The sequence below is a fragment of the Peromyscus eremicus genome, chromosome 13 (assembly GCF_949786415.1).
Source record: "Peromyscus eremicus chromosome 13, PerEre_H2_v1, whole genome shotgun sequence".
Lineage (NCBI taxonomy): Eukaryota > Metazoa > Chordata > Mammalia > Rodentia > Cricetidae > Peromyscus > Peromyscus eremicus.
The window spans coordinates 51,360,112-51,387,083 of NC_081429.1; the positions used below are offsets into that span (position 1 = coordinate 51,360,112).

At 43.7% G+C, this 26,972-nt stretch overlaps 1 protein-coding gene across 3 annotated transcripts in view; it reads left to right on the top strand.

The window, feature by feature from the left end:
* The window catches only part of Als2 (alsin Rho guanine nucleotide exchange factor ALS2), a 72,060-nt gene that overhangs the window by 4,340 nt on the left and 40,748 nt on the right, over positions 1-26,972 (top strand). For all 3 annotated transcript variants that reach the window (XM_059277931.1, XM_059277930.1, XM_059277929.1), the window contains exons 2-8: positions 11,561-11,638; positions 13,733-13,887; positions 16,402-17,327; positions 21,016-21,373; positions 22,975-23,143; positions 24,184-24,280; positions 26,100-26,177. In XM_059277931.1, the coding sequence (XP_059133914.1) occupies positions 11,619-11,638; positions 13,733-13,887; positions 16,402-17,327; positions 21,016-21,373; positions 22,975-23,143; positions 24,184-24,280; positions 26,100-26,177 (1,803 nt within the window). In that variant the 5' untranslated portion in view covers positions 11,561-11,618. The remainder of the gene's footprint in view (positions 1-11,560; positions 11,639-13,732; positions 13,888-16,401; positions 17,328-21,015; positions 21,374-22,974; positions 23,144-24,183; positions 24,281-26,099; positions 26,178-26,972) is intronic.

A 26,972-nucleotide genomic window follows, 5' to 3' on the forward strand; every position in this document is an offset into this window, starting at 1 on the left:
TTTTAATTAAGTAAATACATTTCCATATGCTTACTTTATTTAAAGAACTTTTCTTTGGTAAATGAGATTATAAAGTGGTTTATGGTGCATCGTGTAGGTTAGTAGTTTGGAATATAAAAAGGTCAAAAGAATCCTTTCTGCAGGCCCGAGGATATCTAGGTCTATGCTTTAACCATTTTTAAATTACATTTATTGATGGTGTATGCTTGTGTTTGCCAGTGCACATGGAGCTCAGGAGACAACCTGACAGAGTCTCCTCCCACCGTGCTAGGCAAGCACTCTGCCAACTAAGCAGCATTCTCACCTTCTCTGTAGCTTGGGAGCCTGTCCTGGAACTCTCTGTAGCCCAGGCTGGCCTCAAACTCACAGAGATCTGCCTGGCTCTGCCTCCGAGTGCCCGCCGCCGCCGCCACCGCCACCACCACCACCACCACCACCACCACCACCACCACCGCCCAGCTTTCTAGTGCTTCTTAATACTGAGCAGGGTTGTGGATCCTGCTTGGCCAAGGATGGATGGTCTCTGCCTGCATGATTTCATGGACTCATGAAATCCTGGAGATTGGAAGACCATTTTTCAATAGGAATTTGGAAGACAAGAAGTCATTTTTTGAGACATCAAACTGTATAAGCAATACAGCATTCGTAGATTGTTCTACCTAATCCCCAGATTTAACTCTGTTAACGTGAGACTTGGTGAGTGTGAGTTGAACAAGGAGGGAGGAAGGTAGGTAGGTGGTGACAGTCCAGATGTCCCCATCTGCTCTGATAGCATCTGAACTGTTGCCGTCACTGGGAGGAGGGGCTTTGAGCACTTCAGTGACTTCCAGACCGTAGCTCCATTCAGAACTTTTGCAGAATTAGGGTTATCACAGATTCCAACTATATTAAAGACAGATTTTTTTCTTGGTAGGATTTTCTCTTTCCCTCCCTCCCTCCCTCCCTCCCTCCCCTTCTTTGTTTTTTCCTTTCTTTCTCCTCCCTCCCTCCCTCCCTTCCTTCCATCTGGCAGTCTTTATAGCCTCATTTTTTTTTTTTTTTTTTTTTTGGTTTTATGAGACAGTTTCTTTGTAGCTTTGTAGCCTGTCCCTCTGTTCAGGCTGGCCTTGAACTCACAGAGATCCACCTGCCTCTGCCTCTCAAGCACTGGGATTAAAGGCGTGTGCCACCACTGCCCGGCTAACCCCATATATTTGGTCTTGATCCTTCTGCCTCCACTCTCCAAGTGTTGGGATCATAGGTATATGCACCCCACCTGGCTTGGATTTGTGTGTGTGTGTGTGTGTGTGTGTGTGTGTGTGTGTGTGTGTGTGTATGTGCACGTACGCACGTACAGAGGCTAAAGGTCACCATCTGCTGTCTTCTGCCATCCCTCTTCCCTTTACTTACTTATGTGTGCAATGGGGTCCCTCAATGACTCTGGGGCTCACTATTTCAGCTAGACCGGCTAGCCAGTAAGCTCCTGGTCCCTGGCATGCTGTTTCTCCCACCACACCTCCCCAGAGCTGGGGTTACAGACACAGGCTGCTGACCTGGCTTTTACCTGGATGGTGGGGATCCAAACGGGCGCTCAGGCCTGTGAGCCAGCATCTTACCTAGTGAACAGTCTCCTCAGCCTGGCCTTTCTATGTTTAGAAGGGTTTTTTTTGTTTGTTTGTTTGTTTTTAACTTCTAACCCTTTCCCATTAATTACCAAACAATTCTTTTTTTTTTAAGTAATAAAAAAGTGGCAGCTTTTAATGTCAGTCCTTAAGAAAATCTTGGTAGCCAGCACTATACAAATAAGACAGGACAGCATGAGGTTGTTCTCTTGGTGCTGCCCTCATTTTCCTGTCTGAACCCTGATTCCTCCGGATCTGTGATGATGGTGGTGTGTTTAGCTTATGCCTTTTGTTCGATTTTGTTTTGTTTTTGGCTCTGTAGTCCAGGTTGGCCTAGACTCATGATCTTCTTGCCTCAACCTTCCGTGCGGTAGGACTGGGAGCATGCAGCACCGTGCCTGGCTGAAAAACAGCTACATCAGTGAGTTATTCGGAACTTTCTCAAGCGATTATATAATTCTTTTAAGTCTGAAGAAGATACAGGTTGTTTTTCAACCTTATAAGTCAAAGATGGGATTTTTAGCAGTTCATTTTGCTGCCAGTGAGTTATACGTTGAGAAGCTTTAGTCTCTTTATGTCCACAAATTGACCAACTCATCTTCCTCTTAATTATCAAGTATTTATAAATATTTTCTTCTGGATCATCCGCAGTTCCTTGTGTACATGACCCCTGTGTTAAGATGTTGGTTGTAGCTGGTTGTGGTGGCGCACGCCGGTAGGATTTGTTGAAGGGGGCAGAGGCAGGAGGATCACAAGTTCGAGGCCAGCCTGGGCTACACATTAAAAAAAAAAAAAAAGATGTTGGTTGTGGCTCTGACTGAATGATGGCATCTGGGTAACGTTTACTCCAGTATTTTTTCTTCTACCATCTAAATATTACTGAGCCAGTTGCTCATGAACAAACATGTAACAAGAATGATGATAGAACTCTTTAAAATAGTAATAAAGCAGCACAATCTGACTGTACACCAATAGGAAAATAGATAAACTGGTTTATCCATGCAGTTGAATGTACTTATCCCCTAATAAAAAAGTGAGTTAACTAGGTCTATACTTACCTTAAGGACATTATATTGAGTGAAAGAAGTACATGCCAAAGGGTATTTACATACAGTAAGATATGTTTATGTTTAGTTCGAAAACAGTAGCATTATTTACTTCTCTGTATATAGCTAATGAGAGTACATAACTGTATTCATGAACAAGAGCTGTATTTTTAGAGATGGTGGGTAACTGCCTTCAGCTTCATGTGTAACCTTCTACTGTGAAAAGGAGCTAACTGGGCAGTGGCACATACCTGGGAGGCTGAAACAGAATTGCAAGTTCAAGGTCACCCTGGGCTGTGGAGTGAAGCAAATTTGAAATATGTTATTATCTGTTAAAAACCACGTGGTGAGGACATAGGTTTGATGTTTATTTTTATGTATGGCTAAGACGGTTCGTGAAACTGCACTTTACATTTTTTAAATCTGTGATCAGGTGCTTTCCTCACATGCTTTACTTTGTGGCTTCAGAGCAGTAGAGTCTGAAGCAGCTCTTGTCTCCCTGTAGGGAGACAGGGATGGGCCAGGACAGCACCTCTGTGCGGAGCAACAGACCCGTGTCCTGGGAAGTGCTTTCTCGTGTCAGGGAAGAAGGAGTGAGCCCTGTGTAAAGGCTACAGAGGAGGCAGAATGCTAGGGATTCTTGGCAAAGTCGAGCATAAACCCATCCTGAACTCTTAAAGTGCCAGGAGCGCTGTGGGGGAATTTGCATATAGACTGACTTAGGAAGCTATCGAAGTTTTATGTGGTCATGAGGTCATGAGCACTTTCTTTTGAATTGGTTACATTAGTTAGTAAATGCATTATCCTGAGATATTATAATTCTAACAATTACACATCAAATTCCAAAACAACTTATGCTTCTTATTGTCATGGCAATATTATAAAATATTTTCTGGGAGTTTTACTAGTTTTGGAAAACCCAGGTTTTAAAACTGTGCAGTAGATACAGAAAGGAACTAAATGAGCGTTCCTGGGCATGTCTTGTGTTGTGGCCACATACCCTTACTTCTCACAGGAGTTTTGCTAGGTCTGGGTTAAAGCTGCAAGCCTCTGAAGGAAAGGCTGGCTGTAGGGAGGGGCTCAGGGGAAAGGAACCAAACCTGACCACATTCGTTCAGTCCCCTTGACCCAGGCGATGGGCGGAGAACTGACTCCCAAAATTTGTCCTCTGATCTCCATGCAAAACACACACACACACACACACACACACACACACACACACACACACGTATGTACGCATGCACACACGTGCTCACACACACACTAAATAAATAAATGTTTAAAAAGTTAGGAAAAGGGGGAAAGAAGACTAAACTGAGTATTAGGACAGCTCCCTGCAACTTCAGATCAAAGGCTGTGTCTTCCATTTAGGTTCTCCTTTAAATACAGTCAGCTTGTTTGTAGTGGTTAGTGTGGCATAAAAAAGTCATGCTTTCTGACCTCCAGGATGGGTCAAAATTAGAAGTAATAAGTAGCTTTCTAAGCTAGGCTGCTGGATTCACTCAGTGCATTAATTCACCGAGTTCCCTTACTCTGGGTCAAGATTGTTAGCGTTTGCAGTGGCCGGGACAGTTCCAGTTGATCAGCATGTCAGTTCTTGCAGGTGAGCTGTCCTCAGCCTTGCATGCCTGGTAAAGGTGTCAGTGGCAAGAAGTGCATGCCTTAATCCACATGTCAGCATAGTGACCTAGAGTCCAGGAGCAAATAATTACTACGTATTTTACCTGTGTAACATCCCAGAGTCTCTTAAATAACTAGTTACTGTGTCCACGGTGTGAACTCTGGTTTGTTAGATTATAACAAATTGTAAGGGACTCAGACTCATGGTGTGAACTCTGGTTTGTTAGATTATAACAAATTGTAACTGACTCAGCCTTCAGAAGGAAAACACTAGTCAGGTATAGTGGCTCATACATGTAATCTCGGGATTTACAAGATTGAGACAGAAAGATTGCAGAGTTCACAGCAACCTGGACTACAGTGTGAAGTTCTAACTCTACTTCACCTGTGTAGACAAAAAAAGAAACAAATCGTGGATGGCTACTTGAAAATCTAGTAATTTTGTATTCAAGCCACTAATGCCACTAGGTAATCTGTAAATTCCTTTCATAGTTTATTGCTTTCCTGTTTCTGGTTGTAATTTTTTTTTTTTTGAAACAAGGTCAAGAGTCCCGTGTAGCCCAGGGCGGCTTGTAACTTGCTATAGCTGTGGCTGGTCTTGACTTTGGATCTGCCGATCTCTGCCTTCCATGTGCTGGGATTAAAGGAGTGTGTCACCGTGCCCAGTTTACCTTCCTCTCTTAAGGTGTAGTCATTTTTAAAATTTGTTACATATGTTACTTACTCACGTGTGTGGGTGTGCTCACGCTGAGCATATGCAGGTCAGAGGACAGCTCTGGGGGGCCAGTTTTCTTTTCACCTTGTGGGTCCCAGGGATTGAACTCAGGTCATCAGGTTTGGTGGCAAGTTTATCCACTGAGCTGTCTTGCTGGTCCTGTTCAGTTTTAATTACTAATTATCGTTATGTTTGTAACTTCATTACTGCATATATATATATGTGTATATATGTATGTATATGTATATGTATATATACATATATATGGGTATATATGTATATATATGTATATGTATATATACATATATATAAATAATTTGCTTGTCTTCTTTCTTTTTTTTTTTCTCGAGACCTGGATCTCGCTCTGTAGACCAGGCTGGCCTTGAACTCACAGAGATCCGCCTGCCTCTGCCTCCCGAGTGCTGGGATTAAAGGTGTGTGCCACCACCGCCCAGCCATTGCTATTAATTTCATCAAAACACCCTTTGCAGGGCTTGGGATCACACCCATGGCCTCAGACTTGTTAGACAAGTGTTCTACTTCCGAATTATATTCCCGGTCCCAATGACCCATTCTAAACCAATGTGAAGAGAGAAGTAGCATGGTATGGTGGCACGTTCTTGTACTCTCAGTACTCTCTGGGCAGAGACAAGAATTGCTTCTTCAGATGTGAGAATAGCCTGGACTACACAGTCAGTTCTAGGCCAACTAGGGCTACATAGTGAGACTGCCTGAAAAAACAGGTTGGGAAGAGAAGGAAGGGCAAGGGAGAGAGAACACATTAGCTTTCTTAATGTCTTGAGGATACTGTCTTCGCTGTAGAAAGCTATCGGCTGTAGGGATCACTTCAGCTCAAGAGTTTGAAACTGGCCAGGGCAACATGTAAGCCTTCATCTACCCACCTTCCCCTCCCCACCCCAAATAAGAAGCAAGCACACTGACGAAGCAGAATGAAGCCTATAAGAAGTTAAGAGTTGGGAGACAGACTAAAAATTACAGTGATTTTTTTTTTTTTTTAAAGAATTCAGGTTCCAAGCCCCTTACTTGGAACTGTTATTAGGCATATGTTTTGAAGCTGAGATTTTTCTCTCCTGAACAGGTGTGTAAACTGTGTATCATGTGGCACCTCCCCTGGGGTCTGTGCCAGCCTCTAATCATATTGATATTTCTGCACCAGGAGGTGCAGGGCAGTATTTGCCCTAGAGGGACAAAATAACAACTCCCTCGTTGCTTCCGGTAGGCTTTTACAGCTGACTTAATCGAGGTCAGATTGGACTTTGCTGTGAGAACAGCTTTCAGAGCTTCGGACTTTGGGTTTCTGGTTCTGATATTATTTATGGAAATACAGATGGTTCATTGCTCTCCTTTTTAAAGACAGAATCTGCATTATTCCCCAAGCTAGGCTCAAACTCAAAGCAATCCTCCTGTCTTAGCCTCCCCAGTTGTGGGATTATAGGCATGTACCACACCATCGTGGCTTGTAGCTCTTTGTTAGCAATGATTAGGACACTGGGCCGTATTCGTTTTAGAGCATTCCCAGATCCTGATATTAAAACAGCATCTTTAACTACACACAGCTCGTTTTTCCCTCACAGGAAGGTGTGCATCCAGTGGGATCTAAAAGTGGCTTCCCTTTGGTAAGATCCAAGGTTTGCTCTTATTTTAATGTGTCATCTGGGGGTTGAGTCCTCTTCCTGTGAAGGAGATAATTAATAGCTTGCAGAGTGGTGTGCTCTAAAGTGAGTCTAGCTTTGGCCTTTGGCGCCTGGAACTTAACAAGTGGAACTACTAGAGGCTAGGTTGCCTGTGTTACGGAGATTCTGTTGGTGTGTGGAAAGAAAGGCCTTGAAGGGAAGTGGACTCCACCGTCTCTGACTCACGTGAGAACTGTTTAGACAGCGTCTTTATCAGTGAGTTAATACAGGACGCAGGTCAGTGGAGGAAGGTGCTGTTAACACAAGAAAGGCAGCAGGGTGCTTTAGCTGTCAGGACCTTAGCCTTCACCCAGGGACAGCTGTCTCTGAGGAGCCCCCCAGCTGGGCCATCTTCACCAACTTCAATGCTGTGTGAATGGAGAAGCAATTGTAGAAACATTTAAAAAAAAAAAAAAAAACCAAAAAAAAAAGCAACTTTTTTTTTTTTTTTTGGCTTACCCCTTTTTCTGTGTTAATTCATAATTGAGGAGAGGTGTTAATGGAGTTGGTAAATATGTCCCTCAGCATGTGAGCTTTGGACCGTGGTATTCTCCTGCAGTGTTCTCTCTCTCTCTCTCTCTCTCTCTCTCTCTCTCTCTCTCTCTCTCTTGTATTTATTTATTATGTATACAGTGTTCCATCTGTATGTATGTCTGCAGGCCAGAAGACGCCAGATCTCATTATAGATGGTTGTGAGCCACCATGTGGGTGCTGGGAATTGAACTCAGGACCTCTGGAAGATCAGTCAGTGCTCAGTCCTCTGAGCCATCTCTCCAGCTCCCAGTATTCTCTTTTTTTTCATTGTTCTATTTGATTTTCAGGCAGACATGTCTTCCTGAAAAGCATCAAATGTCTTAAAGCTATTGTAACAAAATGAAGCCCGGTGTTGGGGTGCACACCTATAATTAGTACTTGGGGAGTTGAGGGAGGAGCTCACCATTTTGAGGCTAGCTTGGGCTACATAGAAAGACCATATTAAAAAAAAGAAACAGGTGTTGGAGAGATGGCTCAGAGGTTAAGAGCACTGACTACTCTTCCAGAGGTTCTGAGTTCAATTCCCAGCAACCACATGGTGGCTCACAACCATCTGTAATGAGATCTGGCGTCTTCTGGCCTGCAGACATACATGCAGGCAGAACACTGTATACATAATAAATAAATCTTTAAAAAAGAAACAAAGAAAGGAAATGTTTCTACAACAGTATTAATAAAGTAAAATGTCTATAAAATAGTTTTCTCCCCCCGCCCTTTTGAGGGAGAGAGAGGGTCTCTTGTAACCCAGGCTATCCTCACACTCTTTTGGTAGCTGAGGATAGCCTTGAATTTCCTGTGCAAGTACTTGTCCTTAACTGCAGAGCCGCCTCACCAGCCTCCCCCCCCCTTTTTTTTTTATTTATTTTTTTTGGATATTTTTACTTTTTTTCGCCCCTTCTTTTTTGAGACAGCTTCTTATACCATAGTCAGGCCAGACTGGGACTCACTGTTGTAGCCCAGGGTGGCCTTGAACCCATGGCAGTTCTACCGCCTCAGCTTCCTGATAGCTGGGGTCATAGTTTACGGTAGTTTTGGTTGTCGGGCAACAGGACAAAATTCGGTCTTGATGTGGTGAATTTACTTCAGGAAATGAGATGTGGCTCCTAGAAGGGTCCTCCGGCTCCTGCTAGGTGTTGTAATCAGAAGTACACTCCTTGATCTTTTTTTTTGTTTTGTTTTGTTTTTGGTTTTTCAAGACAGGGTTTCTCTGTGTAGCTTTGCGCCTTTCCTAGATCTCGCTCTGTAGACCAGGCTGGCCTCGAACTTACAAAGATCTGCCTGCCTCTGCCTCCCGAGTGCTGGGATTAAAGGCGTGCGCCACCGCCTGGCTAAAGTTTTGTTATTATTGTATTTTATGTGCATATTTTGCCTGCTTGTATGTCTGTGCGCCATTTATGTGCCTGGTGCCAGTGGAGGCCGGAAGAGGAAGTCAGATCCCCTGGAACTGGAGTTACAGATGGTTCTGAACCCAATGTGCGGATGGGGATAGAACCTGGGTCCTTTGGAAGAGCAGCCACTGAGCCATTGCTCCAGCCCCTCACTCCTTGATCTCTACAGATGAGCACAGAGTATTGCTCCAGCCCCTCACTCCTTGATCTCTACAGATGAGCACAGAGTATGTCCAGCTCCAGCGTTTCATTGCACACCATGAAATGGACGTCTTACTAAAGCTAGTTACCGTCACCAGCAGAGTTAGTAGCAGTTAATAGTTCTGTTTATCAAATAACATTATGTTTATTTAGATTTACCTTCTGTTTATACAGTACCTTTCATCCAACTTTGAAGGATCCAAACCCATTCTAAATTAAGCTCTTACAAAGTAGAAAGTAATTTCCTCCGGATACACAGATGGGAAGTAGTGAGAACTCCAGGCAGTCTGGAATAAACAGATGGACTGAGAGGGCCCTGCCAGTGTGGGTTGTTTGCCGAGCAGTGACCATGCCATCCCCTCTGCAGAAAATTGTAAATTTAGTCCCAGTATTATAAGGCCTACAGAAATAGGGCTTCATTGCTTGTATTTTTTATGAATTTTGGTGCCTTTAAAAACATGAATTTTTAAATTGAAACTCATTCAACATTTCCTTTGCTTGTTTTTCTTCTTTTTTTTGTTTAAACATTGATTTTTTAAACTAATGGGCTGTGATTTTTGTACATTAATCTTTATTTAGCTCTTTTCCATTGAATGATTTTTGTTGTTATATTTTGAGACAGTGGTTTGTGGTGTACCCAGTTAACCTTGAACTTTTTCCTTGTTGATTACTAATTACTTATTTATTGAGGTTGTATTCCATTGTCTTGGATAACCATAGTAGATTCTTTACCAGTCTTTTTGCAGCCACGCCGTAGCCATTTCCGTTTATTAGCTAAATGAAAACCAGATCATGTCATCTCTCTGTTTAAAACTCTGGGATAGCTTCCCCATACGTTCAACATAAAATCATTCAATATAAAACCCTGAGTTTTGAGAGCAAGAGAGATGGCTCACTGGTTAAGAGCTAGTGTTCATGTAGCCCAGGCTAGCCTTGAACTCAGGATAATCTAGCTCCACCCTCTAAGTGCTAGGATCACAGATGTGTGCCGCAACTCCCAGCTTGGCTTTGAACTTTGAACTCCTGCCTCAGCTTCCTGAGAGCTGAGATTATGGTCAGTTGCTACTATGCCTGGATTCTGGGTGGAGGATTGTATTTTATTTTATTCCTTGGGGGGAATATTGGGGACGAATCCAGAGTCAGTATGTGCTAAGTGCTCTTACCACTCAACTGCATCCCCAACAGGTTTAGTTTTTTTAAACTAAAATGGGAACTTAAGATCCTTTTTTTAGCTGGGCGGTGGTGGCACACGCCTTTAATCCCAGCACTCGGGAGGCAGAGCCAGGCGGATCTCTGTGAGTTCGAGGCCAGCCTGGGCTACCAAGTGAGTTCCAGGAAAGGCGCAAAGCTACACAGAGAAACCCTGTCTCGAAAAACCAAAAAAAAAAAAAAAAAAAGATCCCTTTTTTTTCTGGTCTTTCTCTTACCAGTTCAACATGGTGTGTGTGTGTGTGTGTGTGTGTGTGTGTGTGTGTGTGTGTGTGTGTGTCTGGTCCTTATGAAGTCTCTCCACAGCTTAGAACTCCAGGTTTTGTAGGAACAAGAGCCCTGCCATACCTAGTTAAACTGCATCCCTGGCATTCTAGGCACCGTGGGCAGCTGTGTTGGAAAGAAGGTGCACTGAGCTCTGGTGAGCGCTCAGCTTGTGGCACAGGGGCCTGGCAGACAGTGCCTCCTCCAGTTAGCGTGCTGGGCCACAAGTAAAGTTACAGAGACTCTGAGCTGGTGATCGGTTAGGGTAAAGGGCTTCTGTAATACTAGTACTCTTAGACTGTCCAGATCAAAGGGCAAGTGCTGGGCCTAGAAACCTCTCATTTCAAATCCAGATTTCTCCTAGCCTTTTCAGGTTTGAAGCATGTTAGTTTTGAATTGAAATTGATTTGGGGAAAGTACCACATAAGTTCCAATAAATGGAAAATGTTGTATTTTAAGTAAACACACAAAGTAATCTGATAATTAACATTTTTTGTTCATTACTGAAAATTAAAATGAGTTGGATGTGATATATTACTGAGATTTTAAAAAATCTTTCCCAGTTGGAATTTAAATTTTTATGCGTCCCAGAAGTACTTAAAAAGTAACCTTAATATGTGTATTAGTTACATTTCTGTTGCTGCAATAAAACACCATGACTACAGCAACTTATAAAAGAAAGTGTTTAGCCCCGTAGTATTAAATGGGGTTAGAATTCACCATGACAGAGCAAAGGGAAAGTGGCAGCAGCAGCCGAGAGCTCGGGCACTGCAAGCAGAGGCAGAGAGCGCACTGGGAATGGTCCAACAAAGCCACGCCCCCTCGTCCTTCCCAAACAGTTCCACCAACTGGGGACCAAGTATTCAAATAGATGGGGGCGCTTCTCATTCAAACTACCACAATCTGTATGTAATTTTTGTAGTGAATTTGCAGATTGAATTACCTCCTTTATAGTAATTTTTAAAACTGAAAAATCCATTGCCTGGAGGAGTTCAGCTTCATGCAGGCTTCCTTTTCTTCTGTGCTGTTCCTTTGATGGTCAGCAGGCATTTTATAAGCTCAGTGGGCAGGCTCAGACTTGATATTTGACTTTGAGTAGGCAGGCTCTGAAATAGTTGGAATAGTTTCTCTGAATATTTATTACTCAGTGAGCGGACACTTGTTAGAGGCCTGCCCTCCCTCCACTCTCCTTTTGAAGGGATAAAGGCAGAGTATTCAAATATTCTTCCACTACTCTGTGATTCCTATTTAGTGTTTTAGTGTGTCCTAAACAGTGTTTTCTATTTAGGTCTTGATAGAACTTTTGCGAAGGGAATGATTTGGTGATGGAGTGTTCCTCCTGACCGATGGACTCAAAGAAGAGAAGGTAAAATCATTTTCTTCTCCCCTGCAGACAAATCCACATAGTTGTAAGTAATGTTTAGTTTGGTTTTCTTCTCAGTGGTATTAAGTGGGAGCACATGTTTGCATTTGTAATTGGTAGGTAAAGAGACAAAATCATTTGAATAAAGGTGATTAGAGAAAAGCTTTGTTAGTTTCTTATGCTTATAAAGGGTCTTCATTATCTTACAACTCTTATGGACATTCTTTTGTACAATCAATTTTGTTTTAATCTTTCCTTAGAAAACTACCCACAGAAGATATTTCAAAAGAAGGTTAAATTGTGGCTTTCCTTCCATAGCTTGTTAAGCCCAATTATAATTTAAGGGAGTGTTGTTTAGCAAAAGGAGAGACATTTTAAAAAACTTTTCTGTTTCCACTAAAGTAGAAGAATCTGTGTTTTCTAGAAACAAGTAAACAAAAACACCAGTGTAGCTGGGTGTGCTGGCACACATCATGAGTCCTATCACTCGGGAGGCAGAGGCAGGCAGATCTCTGTGAGTTCAGGGCCAGCCTAGTCTACAGAGCTGTTACACAGTGAGACCCTGTTTCAGGGGGGCAGGGGATTCCTTCTTAACAGTATAAGGAAAGTATAAAGGACTGTTGTCAGTTACAAATTTGATTCTTAAAAAAATCTAAATAATGGAAAATCATAGAAGTTCCCCCAAAACTTGAAATAGGCAGATGTGGTGGTATACACTTGTCCCACCACATGAGAGGTTAAGGCTTGAGGTGTGAGAGTTTGAAGTGAGCCTGGCTACATAGTGAGACCCTGTTTCAAAAAGCAAACCCCTGTAAACCCTGCCCCCAGTGGAGTTCCCACATGATCCAGCCGTCTCACTATGGGGCTTGTATCCAAAGGGAAGGACATCCATATCTTGAAAAGAAATATGTACTCCTCTGATAGTAGGCAAACTATGGCGTCAACTTAGGTATCCATTGATGGGTTAAACAGTGGTGTGTACTGTCAGTGGCCTGTATTGAGCCATAACGAAGAATGAAATCTTGTCATTTGCAGCCACATGCGTGGGCATTTGTTGAAGTAGATCAGGCATAGAAAGACACATACTGCCTCTCGTTACTTACGTGTGGAAGGTGGAAAGTTGATCTCTTGAAGCTAGAGGGCAGAAGAGCAGTTGTCAGAACATGGGAAGAATGGATGTGGTTAATGTATATCGGGTGCCTTTGTGTGGAAAGAATACCTTAGAATGTTCTGTCAGACTATAGGGTGAACAATAGGTAGTAATGATTTCTCTCTCTCTTTTTTTTGAGCCTCACTCTGTAGCTCAGACTGACATTTAGCTCAGACTGTTCTCCAACTCAGAAGGCTTCTACCCAGCCTCCCGAGTGCTGGGATTGCAGTCGAGTACTGCCACACTCAATTCTGTGTAGTCCCATATAGCTCGTAGAGAGGATTTTGAATGCCCCAAATACAAAGAAATAATTTATATTTAAAGTGAGGAATATAATGGTTACCCTGACCATTAACATACATACATGTATAGAATTAACACATTTGTACTCTGTTTATATGTTCAAGTACATGCCAGATACACATTGTAATATTTAAAAACTTTAAATAGCAGTGGGCTGAGGATAGTTACATGGTGCTTGCCTGTTATGTGCAAGGCCGCGGGTTCAGTCCCCAGCACCATGAGCAAATGTAAATAGCAGTTAGACTTAAAGTCAACATAAAATGAAAGTTTCACTTCCTCTCTCAGCAAATTAGAAATTTTGTGCTGCCAAATCATTAAACATAAAAATGTCTGAGGCCTTATTTATTGCTTAGAGACCGGTAATTTGCGGGTTTAGATTATCTCCTAGCCTAGTTGTATTATCTTGGCCCAGGTGTCATACATAACCAAAGTGTAAAGCAAATGCTAATTAAACCACGTGACCCAGCCATCCCTGCATCTGTGCTGGTAGAAGGTACAATCTCAGATTCACAGCCCCACCTCCCCCAATACATAAACAGACCTACAGAAGGAAAGTAGTGTCTGGAGAATTATTGAGGGAGGAGAGAACAGCTTTGAGTTGTGAGGATAACTGTTATGATTTTTTTCTTTTTGAATGTTTGTAGCTCAACAGAGGCAGAAGGATCCAAAGAAAGAGGCCTGGTCCATGTCTGGCAGGCAGGATCCTTTGCTCTAACACCAGAGAGGTTGCCAGGCTGGGGAGGAAAGACTGTCCTTCAGGCAGCCCTGGGGGTGAAGCATGGAGTTCTTCTGACTGAAGGTATGTATGTGTCAGAGGCCCTGCTCCTCGTGCCTGTGCTGGGTCAGGAGAGGGTTCCTGACCACTGCGGGGCCTTTCTGAGCTGCGCTGCAACTTGAACCCTCTTGTTCTCAAATTATATCGCAACTCATTTTACAAAAACCCCCCACATTTATTTGTAAATTTAAGACATTCTGTTGACTTGAACAAAAGGGAGAATTGTAGTTCTTAAATTTTATAGTAGTCAACACATAAGTAACCTACATAGACTGTTTTCGCATATCAGAACAGTAATGCCAGTGAGAGCTGGGGCTTATTACCCGAGAATTCCCGTGTAACCAGTACCTCAGGCCACCACTCAGTGATTCACTGATGATCAAGGAAGTGAGTGCAGAATCCCAGCTGAACTCCATCTGGTCAGAGCCTTCCTCTCCTGCCCCGTAACCACGGGCCATGGAATCTCAGTACAGCACTCCGTGGTGGGAAAAGGCAGCTCTGAGCATCTGAAGTAGATCACTCAGATCTTGATGCCAGCTTACCACCCTAGTCATAGAAAGGTTGATTTGGGTCAAGATTTCCATCGATGTCTAATTTTAAATTTCTGTTAGTCCACATTTAAATATTAATACTGTTTCATTGTGGGAGCTAAGAGAAGAAAACTCTAGGAAACAGCTTAAACCTGGATTTAGAGGTGTTATGAAATAAACATGAGCATATAAGAGTTCTTTCTAGTGGGTTATTATATTGCTTTTATTGTGTTATGTATTATATTAAGATTTTAGGAATTAAGGATTTTCAAATACTTATTTGAAAAAATGTGAACTGCTGTGGGATGTTCTGTATGTCACATGTGTTGCTAATTAGTCAATAAATAAAACACTGATTGGCCATTGGCTAGGCAGGAAGTGTAGGCGGGACAAGGAGGAGAATAAAGCCGGGAAGTGGAAGGCTGAGTCAGAGACACTGCCAGCCGCCACGATGACAAACAGCATGTGAAGATGCTGGTAAGCCACGAGCCATGTGGCAAGGTATAGATTTATAGAAATGGATTAATTTAAGCTGTAAGAACAGTTAGCAAGAAGCCTGCCACGGCCATACAGTTTGTAACCAATATAAGTCTCTGTGTTTACTTGGTCGGGTCTGAGAGGCTGTGGGACTGGCAGGTGAGAGAGATTTATCCTGACTGTGGGCCAGGCAGGAAAACTCCAGCTACAGTGAACTATAAGTTTAATATCTATATTATGGATCTCAAAATGTATAATTCTCAAGAATGTATGGGAGAATCTGGTGGTCTTTTTCTTTCTCCTTTTGGCAGTACTGCAGATTGAACCTGGGACCTCATGTATGCTAAGCAAAATCTCTAGCACTGAGCTATAGAACTAGCCTTTGTTGCAAAGCTACACAGAGAAACCCTGTCTCGAAAAACCAAAAAAAAAAAAAAAAAAAGAACTAGCCTTTGTTAAAATAAGATATTTGGAATATGTTAATTAAATACCTGAAAACCTTTTAGAAAGATATTTGGAAATGCCAGGTGGTGGTGGCACACGCCTTTAATCCCAGCACTTGAGAAGCAGAGGCAGGTGGATCTCAGTGAGTTCGAGGCCATCCTGGTCTACAAAGCGAGTTCCAGGACAGCCAGGATAGTTACATAGAGAAACCCTGTCTTGGAAAAAAAAAAAAAAAAAAAAAAGATATTCGGAACCCTTCCATTAACATGGCACCTTTAAAATCTAGAGTCAGGCCGTGAGATGGCTCAGTAGGTAAAGACACTTGGCACCCAAGCCTGATGCCCTGAGTTTGGTCTCCTGACTCACATGAAAGTAGGAGAGGAGCAGCCCCTTGGGGTGTGGAATGAGCTCCCCCACATCTCACATACACACCAATAATAATATATTTAATAGAAAAACAATCTACACTTGTAGCCAAGTGTGGTAGCTCATTTAGGAGGCTGAAACAGGAGGATTGCCATGAGGTTGAGGCTAGCCAGGGCTGCACGGTTAGCTCCAAGCCAGTCTAGGTTGCAGAGGGAGACCCTGTCTCACGAAAGCTGGGACAGTTGTTGAGGGAACGCTTCTCTTGTTCTCATGTTTAAGCAACACCATGTTATTAAGTGTTCAAGTTACAAAAAGAATGCAGATTCTTCTCTGCTGGGGATATATGGAGCTCAATGGTAGAGTACATGCTTAGCATGAAAGGCCCTGGGTTCAATCTCTAGCAAAAGAAGAAAAGAGAAAACTTTGATCTCATGGCATGTGCCATGCTCCATAGTTGTGTTTTCCAGGTGAGGAGATGGCACACAGTGTAATTTTGGTTCAGTGCTTGCTGGCTACTCTTTAGTGGCTTATGATGCTGGCTGTTAATAGTGGACCGTGTACCTTACCTTGTGTTCTCACTACTATCCATAATACCAGAAGATGGGAAGAGCAGAAATGCTCTGCCCTGTCCCAGGTCTTTATGACATGCTTCTGAAGGTTTTTTGCTGATGAAGTGTCCAGTTAGTTCCCTAACCTCTCCTCTTCCTCTTTCGAACCTTAGATGGTGAGGTCTACAGCTTTGGGACCCTTCCCTGGAAAAGCGAATCAGCGGACATTTGTCCAAGCAGCCCTCTTCTAGAAAGTACCTTGGTTGGGCATCGTGTTGTTTCGGTGGCGGCGGGGAGCTTCCACAGTGGAGCGGTGACAGAAAGCGGGGCGGTGTACATGTGGGGGGAGAACGCGGCTGGCCAGTGTGCAGTTGCTAATCAGCGGTCTGTGCCCGAGCCGAGTCCCGTCAGCATCTCTGACTCGGAGACCAGCCCTTTGTTGGCAGTGAGGATTCTGCAGTTGGCATGTGGCGAGGAACACACACTGGCACTGTCGATCAGCAGAGAGATCTGGGCATGGGGCACCGGCTGTCAGCTGGGTCTCATCACCACCACCTTCCCAGTGACAAAGCCTCAAAAGGTGGAGCACCTTGCCGGCCGGGTGGTGCTCCAGGTCGCCTGCGGCGCGTTCCACAGCCTGGCACTTGTACAGTGCCTCCCCCCGCAGGACCTGAAGCCAGTCCCAGAGAGATGCATCCAGTGCAGCCAGCTGCTCATCACCATGACAGACAAAGAGGACCATGTGATAATCTCAGACAGCCACTGCTGCCCTTTAGGGGTGACGCTGTCCGAGTCCCAAGCAGAAGATCACGTCAGCACTGCCCCCAGCCCCCACGCAGAGCCGGAGACGCTGCACGGGCAGGGGGAGGTGTTTGAGAACACTCCGGTAGAAGCTGACCCGAGTGTGGGAGCTGTGCAGACCACAAGTGGCAATGCCGTTTCCTCTCAGCAGAACCTCGAGGGGACGGCCGAAGTGTCTTCAGCCAGAGCAGCTCCCTCATACCCCGACACCCAGGCAGTAACTGCATACCTGCAGAAGCTGTCCGAGCATCCAGTGAGGGAGAACCAGGAGCATGGAGAAAAGCCACCCCAGGTCCAGGTAGCTGCTACATTTATGACATAAAGGTTTTCGTGGAGTTAAAGGATTTGTTTCTTTAGGAACTAAGTCCTGAATCTTGGCAGACGTTTTTATTTTTTCCCCTCGTCAGGCTGCTGTAATTCTGTCTTGCTAGGCCTAAAGAGGGAGGCGCCTGAGTTAAATCAGAATGGCTCTTTATTTGCCCCTTCCTAATGTTGAAAGATATCATGCTGGGCTTGCTTTAGCAGCACCGAGAGCTGCATGTTTATTTCTTTGTTGTGTGTTGCCATCCTGGCCAAATCATCACATTTTGGTAGTCCCCAGAAGAGTTTAACTTGGTGTAACCATGGGCTCCCAGAGCTGCTTCTGGACTGCACTGTTGCCTCTCTTCAGAGTTCTGTAAAACTCTTTCCCTCTGTCTAGGGAGGTTACCAGCTTGCAGACTGTTTAGTTGAAGGCAGATGTGTAACAGTTAACAGTTTCTAGACGTGGTGGTGCATGACTGTAATCTCAACATTCAGGAGGCCAAGGCAGGAGGATTGCTGTGAGTTTGAGGCTAGCATATGCTACATAGTATCAAGCTAGTCAGGGCTACAATTAACAGTCTTATAAAACGAAACAAGAAGAGAGAAAAGAAACTTCAAGGCTTTACATTATGTTTCAGATTTGTTATTTTTAATTTTTTTGTTTGTTTTCAGTTATGACTGGGCCTCACAGGGCCTTATTTGAGGTGGGGAAATACTTTTGTCTTGTTTAAAATATTCTCATTTAAGGAGAATATGAAATGGGTGGTATTGCTGTTGGAAACACATTGTTCCAAAAGGACACTTTCTGGTTTTCTCTGGGATTACCTTTTGATTTGCTTTGTGCCAAAAGGGGTTGTGGGGTGCGAGGCGACAGGCCCACCTAATCACGTAGGAACCCTTGTCTGCTCTCTTTTTAACTCGGGGTCTTTAAAGTCACAAGAGCTCGCAGTTCTTTATCCCACGTCTACGCTGCCCGAGTGAGAAAGTGGGATATTTTAGAGATAGTCCTGCTTCACGCATATGCTCTGAACTTGGTGGTATTTCACTTTTTTTTCCAATTAAGAGAAAGCTGTTTGTAAAAAAGTATTACAAAAATCCAAACAAAGCAGCATTAATTTATCAAGAATGTTTGTAGAAAATTCTTAGACTGTACATGTTTATAAAAACATTGACTTTGCTGGATCTCAAGTTTGAGGCCACTACAGGCTGTAGAGGACTTGTCTCAAAAACACACACAGAAGACAGAAAAGTCTGTCCTTCTAGAAGTCATTCCTCCATTAAATACAAAGCTAAAAGCTTGCTGTCTACAGTCATGTGGCTTTCAAATTGCCACTGTCAAAGAAACCAGCAAAGGAAATTGCCTTTTCCTTTGAACTTCTTTGGATAAATGCTTGAAGTTTTTATCATGTATGTTGGTTTTGACAGCGTGTGTTCCTACTAAATTTAATCTTTGTAAATAACATTTTAGCCTTACATCCAACAGTGAAAATTTTATATGCTGTTCTTTATTATTGGTTGACTATGAATTCTAAGAGTATGTCTTGAATCAAAATGACTAGTAATTAGTTTTTCATTACTTTATTCATTTAACTACAATAAATAGCTAGAATGTAGCTCAGTAGTAGAGCACTTACCTAGCATGCTTGAGGCTTTCAGCACCTCAAAATAAAGAATTTCAAAGTATCCATCAATCCATCCATCCGTGTATATTTAGTAGATAGTAGCTTAAGGTTTGTGGGCCGTGTTCTCTGCCTTTCCTCTAATGGTAAGAGCCCCATTAGACTCCCAGAGTAGTCCCTCTCAAATACTATCCGTGCACTTTTAGGAGCTGTCATAAACAGAGGGTTAGAAATCACCACATTACACTGAACAACTTGTCATGAGAACTAAATCAACAAAGTACGTGTCTTTAACTGGATGCAGTTTCCAAACCTCTGCTGACTGTTTGCCTGTTTGCATAGAAGTAACTTCTAAATTTAATATTTAATTTAGAAGTAATTTCTAAATTCAATAAAAAAACTATATTGAGTACCCACTGTATGCCAGATACTGTGCTAGGCAATGGGAAGTACTTCAAGAAAATCAGAAGCCAGTGCTATTTCTAATTGGTTTTTGTTGTTGTTTTTGAGATAGCATCTCACTGTGTAGCCCAGGCTGGCCTGCAGATCTGCAACCATGCTTTGCTGGGTTTGATTCTGAATGTAGGACAGATTAAGGAACAATGTACATATCTTTGGGATCTTTGAGTATAAGAATCAATTTTTAAAAACAATTATTATTATTAATTTGTTTTTGTTTTTTTTTGAGACAGGGTTTCTCTGTGTAGCCTTGGCTATCCTGGAACTCACTCTGAAGACCAGACTGGCCTCGAACTCACAGAGATTCTCCTGTCTCTGCTTCCTGAGTGCTGAGATAAAAGGCATGTGCCACCACTGCCCTGCTTATTTTTATTATTTTCAATTATATGTGGGTATATGTCTGCATGTGGGTGTGTGGGTGTTGAATACCTGGGAACTGGAGTTACAGGTGGTTGTGAGCCGCCTGGCATGGGTGCTGGGAACTGAACCTGGGTCCTCTGTAAGAGCAGCAAGTACTCTTAACCACTGAGCTATCTTTCCAGCCCTCAGCTCCCATAAGAAGAAATAATTTTTTAGTGTAACTATGCTTATATCGAAAGATTTTTTTTTCTGTTACTGGGTATATTTAATGATTTTTTTTCCCTTTTAGTAAATGGTGGTATTTGGTATTTCAACCTACTTTTCATTGTTACTGGACATTTTTTGTTGAACTTTTTAATATTCCCATGAAGCATGCTACAAACACCAGCTCCATGTATTTAATTATTAACCCGTCACTTTCATCCTCTGTGGTAACCAGAGCAAAGGTTGTAGCGTGCCCAGCTCCTGTGTCATGGGAGGTAACTAATAGGTCAGCCTAAGACTGTAGTGTGAGGGATGGCAGGTCAGAGGCTTAACATTTTCTCCTCTACATTCTATATCTAAATTTTCATTGGAAAATGTTTTAGAAAACGCCTCCTTTTCTTAAAATCTTATTTCTTCTTCTGTTTCTTAGCAGCACGCAATCAGTATAGATTTTCCTCAAAGTACTCAAGTAATAGATTGGAGTTTTCCCAGCCTTCTACAGGGCACTTTGTATTAAATCCAATGTTTTTCTCTTTTCTGTCTATTTAGTTTTTGACACAGAGGCTCACTGTGAAGCCATGCTGGCTTTGACCTTGAGCGCCTCTTGCCTGAGCCTCCCAAGGGCTGCAGCCAGGGCCTCTCATACCTCCTGGGCCCCACTCTCCTTTTCCCAAGCTTGGTCTCATAAAGCAGCTAGAGAGCATTTTAACATGCCACTAAAAACGTGACACCCAGACAAGAGGAAGAACTTTAGGTGAAGAACTATATTTTAAGTGCCATTTCCATGGACTGTGTTAACTCTACAACCGGGAGGGGATAGTTTGAGATTGGAGATGAGTGGTTCTGCTGTTGTTGCCCTGGTATATGCTGTGTAGCCCAGGGCAACATCCTTCACGCTCAGGTTACAGACAGGGTCTGTTTTAGATTGTTTATGCAGGTAGCCATGAGCGTCAACCCCTACTGACTGCACGTTAATACCTAGTGTTTTATAAACTCTGTGTGTGTGTGTGTGTGTGTGTGTGTGTGTGTGTGTGTGTGCAGCTTCCTGTAGCAGAAGCCGTCCCTGACCTTCACAGTCCACCGACCACAAGCACCTCAGCCCTCAACAGCCTGGTGGTCTCCTGTGCATCTGCTGTCGGCGTGAGAGTGGCGGCCACATACGAAGCCGGGGCCTTGTCTCTCAAGAAAGTCATGAACTTTTACAGCGCTTCCCCTGGTGAGACGGGAGCCCAGGCGGGCGGTGCTCCCCCAGGCCCGGACAGTCTGAAAGATCTCAGAGGAGAGCGGGTGAAGCAGGAGCCAATGCAGGGGAAGAAGAGCTCAAGTCTCGTGGACATCAGAGAGGAGGAGGCGGAGGGAGGCAGTCGAAGACTCTCCCTCCCAGGACTGCTGTCACAGGGTAAGGCATGGGTGGACTGACTTCTGGAGACTCCTCGGTGCTCCCAACGTCACACAATGATCAAAGCTGGCCTATTCCGATTCCGAGGTCTCTGTAATGGTGGTTTACTAGAACGGTGGCTTTAAGAGAAAGCTGCCTGTTTCTCTGCTTCAGAATAGTTACAGAATGTAACTTCAGTGACTTGTAAGTGACTTTATTTAAAGTTTATCCTGCTACCAAATTGAGGTGTAAGATTTACTTCATGTTATACATTGTTTTCAACATCATAAAAGCTTTTATGTAACTTTCTTTTAAAAGACTAATTTAATAAAACATTAATCTAGCAAGGCGTAGTGACCCACACCTCTAATCCCAGTACTCTGGAAGCAGAGGCAAGCAGACTTCTGAATTTGAGGACAGACTGGTCTACATGCTGAGTTATAGGACAGCCAGGCTACATAGTGAGACCCTGTCTCAAAGAAAAACAAACCAACTGGAAAAAACAAACAAGCAAAAAAAACCCATTAGCCTATGTAGTCATCCAAAATATGTAAAGGCTTTTTTATTTTTAAGTTGTTTTCTGTGTACAAGTGTTTTGCTTGCATGTATGTTTGTGCACAATCAAGAGCATCTCTCCTGCCTAGGGAGACCAGAAGAGGGTGTCAGATTGTCTGGAACTGGAATTAGACTTGTAAGCCACCATGTGGGTACTGGGAATTGAACCTGGGTCCTCAGGAAGGGTAATCAGTGCTCTTAACTGCTGAGCCATCTCTTCAGCCCCTATAAAGATTTTTGATGCTCCTCTTTTAAAGCTTCATAGTTTAAAATTTTATGTCTGAAAATTAATCCTTTATTACAGTTGTTTATTGTATATTTGAAATTAAAACTTGGCTTAGAAAGTATTAGCATTTAACTATATTTTGAAATAGGAAAGGTATTTGTCACCTTTGTGGTATTTTTATTTTTAGTATCTTCTGTTTTTGTTTTTTGTTGGTTTTCTTGAGACAGGGTCCTACTCTGTAGTCCAGGCTGGCCTGGAACTCTAGTTCAAGATGGCCTCAGACTCTGAGCAGGCCTCTTGCCTCATCAGATAATATAGGCCTGAGCCACCACACCCATTTCTTTATCATATTCCTTAGAATGTAAGTTCTCTAGGATGTTGATAAGAGTTCCATAGAGAAGGGGTCTGCAGCCAGACATTTGACAGTACGACAGATTGAACATTTCAACAGGCTTCTTCCCCCCCCCCCCCCCCCCCCCCAGACAGGGTTTCTCTGTGTAGCTTTGGAGCCTGTCCTGGAACTCACTTGGTAGCCCAGGCTGGCCTCGAACTCACAAAGATCCACCTGGCTCTGCCTTCTAAGTGCTGGGATTAAAGGTGTGTGCCACCACCGCCCGGCTCAACAGGCTTCTAATTGCAGGGCTCACGAGCGCTTTCTGCAGGCTAATGAGTGAGACTGCAGGGGGGAGAGAGGCAGGATGCAGAAGAGTAGGGAGCATTTCCCAAGCTCGTTTGACCAGCAGAACCAATCTTCTGCAGAGAAGGTGAAAAGTGTTGCACACACACTGTGTTAGTGCGTTTCTTCAGAGTGTTAAAGCGTCTCTCTCTTGTCTGTTTGCAGTTTCCCCCAGGCTCTTAAGAAAGGCTGCAAGGGTCAAAACTCGGACAGTGGTTCTGACTCCCACATACAGTGGAGAAGCAGATGCCCTCCTGCCTTCCCTGAGGACAGAGGTGTGGGCCTGGGGGAAAGGCAAGGAAGGGCAGCTGGGGCACGGCGATGTCCTGCCCAGGTGAGTGCCACCAGTGGTTGCTGATGAGGATCAGCTTAGGCAATAGCCCTTTTCCTGAGGTCTCCACACATCCATCTTCTCCAACAGGACAGTCACTGTGCACCTTAGCGCTGATAAAAAGCTGTCACCTCAGTCCTCGGTGCCTAGTAGTACCGGGCTGGAGGCTGGACATGGTGGCCATGTGAATCTGAGGCCAGTCTGGTCTACATAATGAGTTACATGCCAGCTAGGACTACATAGAGAGACCCTGTCTCAGAACAAATAATAACGAACCAATGAAGGACTAGAGTATTCAGGTACACTTGTCCATGTCCCTTTTGATGCACACTCATCCTAGAATGCAGAAAGTGGTGTTAGGGATAAGATGGCATTTCACTGAAACATTTGAATAGTTACATTTTAACTTAGGAAGAGGAGCACGGATTTCTGACCCCGAAAGATGTAGCTATGCTCTTTAAAATAACTGCCACTAAAGCATTAAACGGTCTGTACATCAGAGAAGGCTGTCACTCTGTTTAATATGCATCCTCAGACTGTTACCATGCTTGAGTTCTGGAGCTGGAAGGTGTGGAAATAGACTCTACAGCGGTGGGCTAACATGTCTCCCAGCGGAGTGCAGGGAACTGAAGTAAACAGTTGCCTTCCTTCTCCCTGTCGGTCTTCCTGTTCTACTGCGTCATGGGTAGTTCTACAGTCATTACATTTCTCTCTCACTTTTATTTGAGATAGGGTTGTTATGTGACCTAGACTGGGCTTGAGGCGGTGATCCTCCTGTCTCCAGGTGCTGGGATTTAGGCCTATGCATCACTTCCAGCTCAGCTTTCTTAATAGATTCTTAATTGCAGGGGTTAATTAGTGAGGATAGACAGCACTGAAAACTAATGGAAACTGGGTGTAATGTTCAGAAGTAGTTTGATCATGTCCTCATTATTTTTGATATTTTATTTTTATTTAACAGCACTGACTGTAATTTGAAGGGCCTTGATTCATGCTGAAAAGATATTGACTTTGCGTGTGTGCGTGTGTTTGTTTCCTTCAAGGCTTCAGCCATTGTGTGTCAAGTGTCTGGATGGTAAAGAGGTGATTCACCTGGAGGCAGCCGGTTCCCACTCTCTTGCACTCACTGCGAAATCTCAGGTAAGGGCAGACTCTGGAGTGCGGCTCTTGTGTTGATGGGCGGCTCTCCCGGTCAGGTGTACCACCGTCTCTGAGTGACTGACTGCCTTCAGGCAGCCCGGCCTGTCTCCTTTGAGATCTTAGGTTTCACATGGCAGCATTTCCATTTCTGACTGAGGAGAGGAGAGCCTGTCTAAGAGGATTCGTCCAGGCTGAGGCTGTAGCTCAGTTGGCAGAGCGCTTGCTTAGCACGTACGGCATGTACGGGGCCCTTGGTTCCATCCCCAGCACATTAACCAGGCCTGGTGACACATGCTTGTCATCCCAACACTCAGGACATCTGGAACAGGGTCAGGAGTACCATGCCATGCTTTGTTACAATGAAGGCTTGGAGAGAGGTGGGGTGGGAGGAGGGGGGGAGGGAAAAAAGGCCAGTAGGGTGCTTGTGTATGATATGGGGGTGTCTATATATGATGTGGGTGTGTGTGTGGATGTCTGTATGATTAAGGGGTGTCTGTATGATGTATGTGTAGGTGTTTGTATATGATGTGAGAGTGTATGTGTATGATATGTGGATATCTGTAGGGTCTGTGGCTTTGCACATGCCACGGCACATGGGGAAGTCAGAGAACAACTTATGGGTTGGTTCTCTCCTTCTCCTTTACTTGGTCCTGGGGATGGAACGCCTGCTGCCAGGATCACCATGTCCAACCCTTCTCCTGATTTGAGCCCTCGTACTGACCCTGTTGAAGGGTTTACAGTATCATTTAGAATAATTAACCTGCTAATAATCCAGTAATTAGGTAGTGGAGGCATACCCACAATGGAGTCTTATGTAGTTATTAAAAATAGTGGTGTATTTTTGTTTGTTTTTGAAATGGAATCTCACCTGCGGCTCAGGTTGGCTTCTGACTCAGCCTCTGGAGTGCTGGACTTTGAGATATGAACTATCACAAAGGTGCTGATTGAGCTGGACATGATGATGCAGTGCTTTAATGTCAGTACCTGGGACACTGAGGCAGAACTGCCTGGACTAAAGAAGCAGTGATAATTTCCTTAATATATGGATCTATGTTTTGTTTCCTGTTTTATTAACACATTCTACATAACAATGAGTCTTAGGACATTTTCATTGTACAGACTGTATTGTTCTCACTCCCTACTAGTCCCTCCCTCTTCCCAACCAGTCTCCCTTCTACCTGCACATACCTACATGTGTGTGTACAGCTGGTGGGTTCAGTAGGGCTGTTACAGGAACACATGTACCTCACAGTGCTCCACCACTCAAGAAGAGCTGTCTGTGGGTGGGACCATGACTCCTCTCTAATCCATGGCAGGCTGTTGGCAGACCAAATCTTGTGGGGATCCTGTGCAGGTAGACTGGCCTCAAACCAGAGATCCCCCTGTCTCAGCCTCCTGACTGTGCTGTGATTACAAGCTTGTACTGCCGTGCCAGGTTTCATTAAGCTTTCTCCTCCTCCTCCTCCTCCTCCTCCTCCTCCTCCTCCTCCTCCTCCTCCTCCTCCTCTTCTCTTCCTTCTCCTCCTCCTCTTTTTCCTCCTCCTCCTTTTGAAGTAGAATGAGACAGGCTCTCGCTTTGTAGCCCAGGCTGGCCACACATTGACAGTTTATCTCAGACTAGGAGCTTTTCCCACCTCATCCTCCAGAGTGTGGGGATTTCAGATGTAAGCCTCTGTGTCCAGCTAGTATCTGTTTTTTTAGAGTACAGAAAATGAGTGTGAACAGTTTCTGTGATTATAGGTGTAGTCTTACAAAGGTTCAGCGTTTACATGCAGAATCAAATGCACATTCTTACCTGTGCGTCTGTTGTTTCTGACAGGTTTACTCCTGGGGCAGTAACACCTTTGGTCAGCTCGGGCATTCTGATTTTCCAACAACAGTTCCTCGACTCTCAAAGGTACTTTGTGAACTTAATAGCAATATTCTGGAATTCTGTGCTAAAGCACTTTATATGTCTAAGGAAATTGTTTCTGTAGCCAAATTTAGTTTATAAATAAACTAAATTTGTTTTCCTAAAAAATTGATTAAAAATGGTTTTATAACATGAAGCCTCTCCTTTTTTAGCTAAATGTAATTTTTTAAAAATGTTTTTATTTCATAGCCTTAGCTGTTCATTGAATATTTGTAGTATTTCTGTCTTTTTTTAAAAGAAGAAAAAAAATAGAAAGTGCCTTCTTTTAAACAATTTTTATTTGTTTTGGTGTGTTCTGAGCTAAATACCATCAAATAGTGTCTACTCTGGCTTCTCTCTTAAATTTGGTTTTGACAAGCAATACTTTCCTGGTGTTGTATGGGTTTATTTTATAGCTTACATCACAGTAAACCTTTTGTTAACACTTTTCTGTAGCAAAACTAAAGGTTCAGCTGACCCCTTCTCTGTTTTATAGATGAGTTTTCACTTATGTAACACTGTTGAGAGAGTCGTAGCTTCTGGTCCCTTCTGTTTCGTTCTTGATGGGTTTCCCAGCCTCCCCTAACACTTTGGAGAAGTGCTGGACTGCAGTCACTAGTGCTGATCCCTGCTGTGGGTTTAGAGGCAGGGTGCTGTGAGCCCGGGCACATCAGAGTGGGGGCTAGTGCTGGGCTGCGTTTCCCTGTCCAAGACGGACGGACAGACGGCCGCTCTGCTGAGAGTCGTGAAGAGTAACGGGCTGGCTAGCTGCCTTAGTTCTGAGACTGTGTGAAGCTCTGA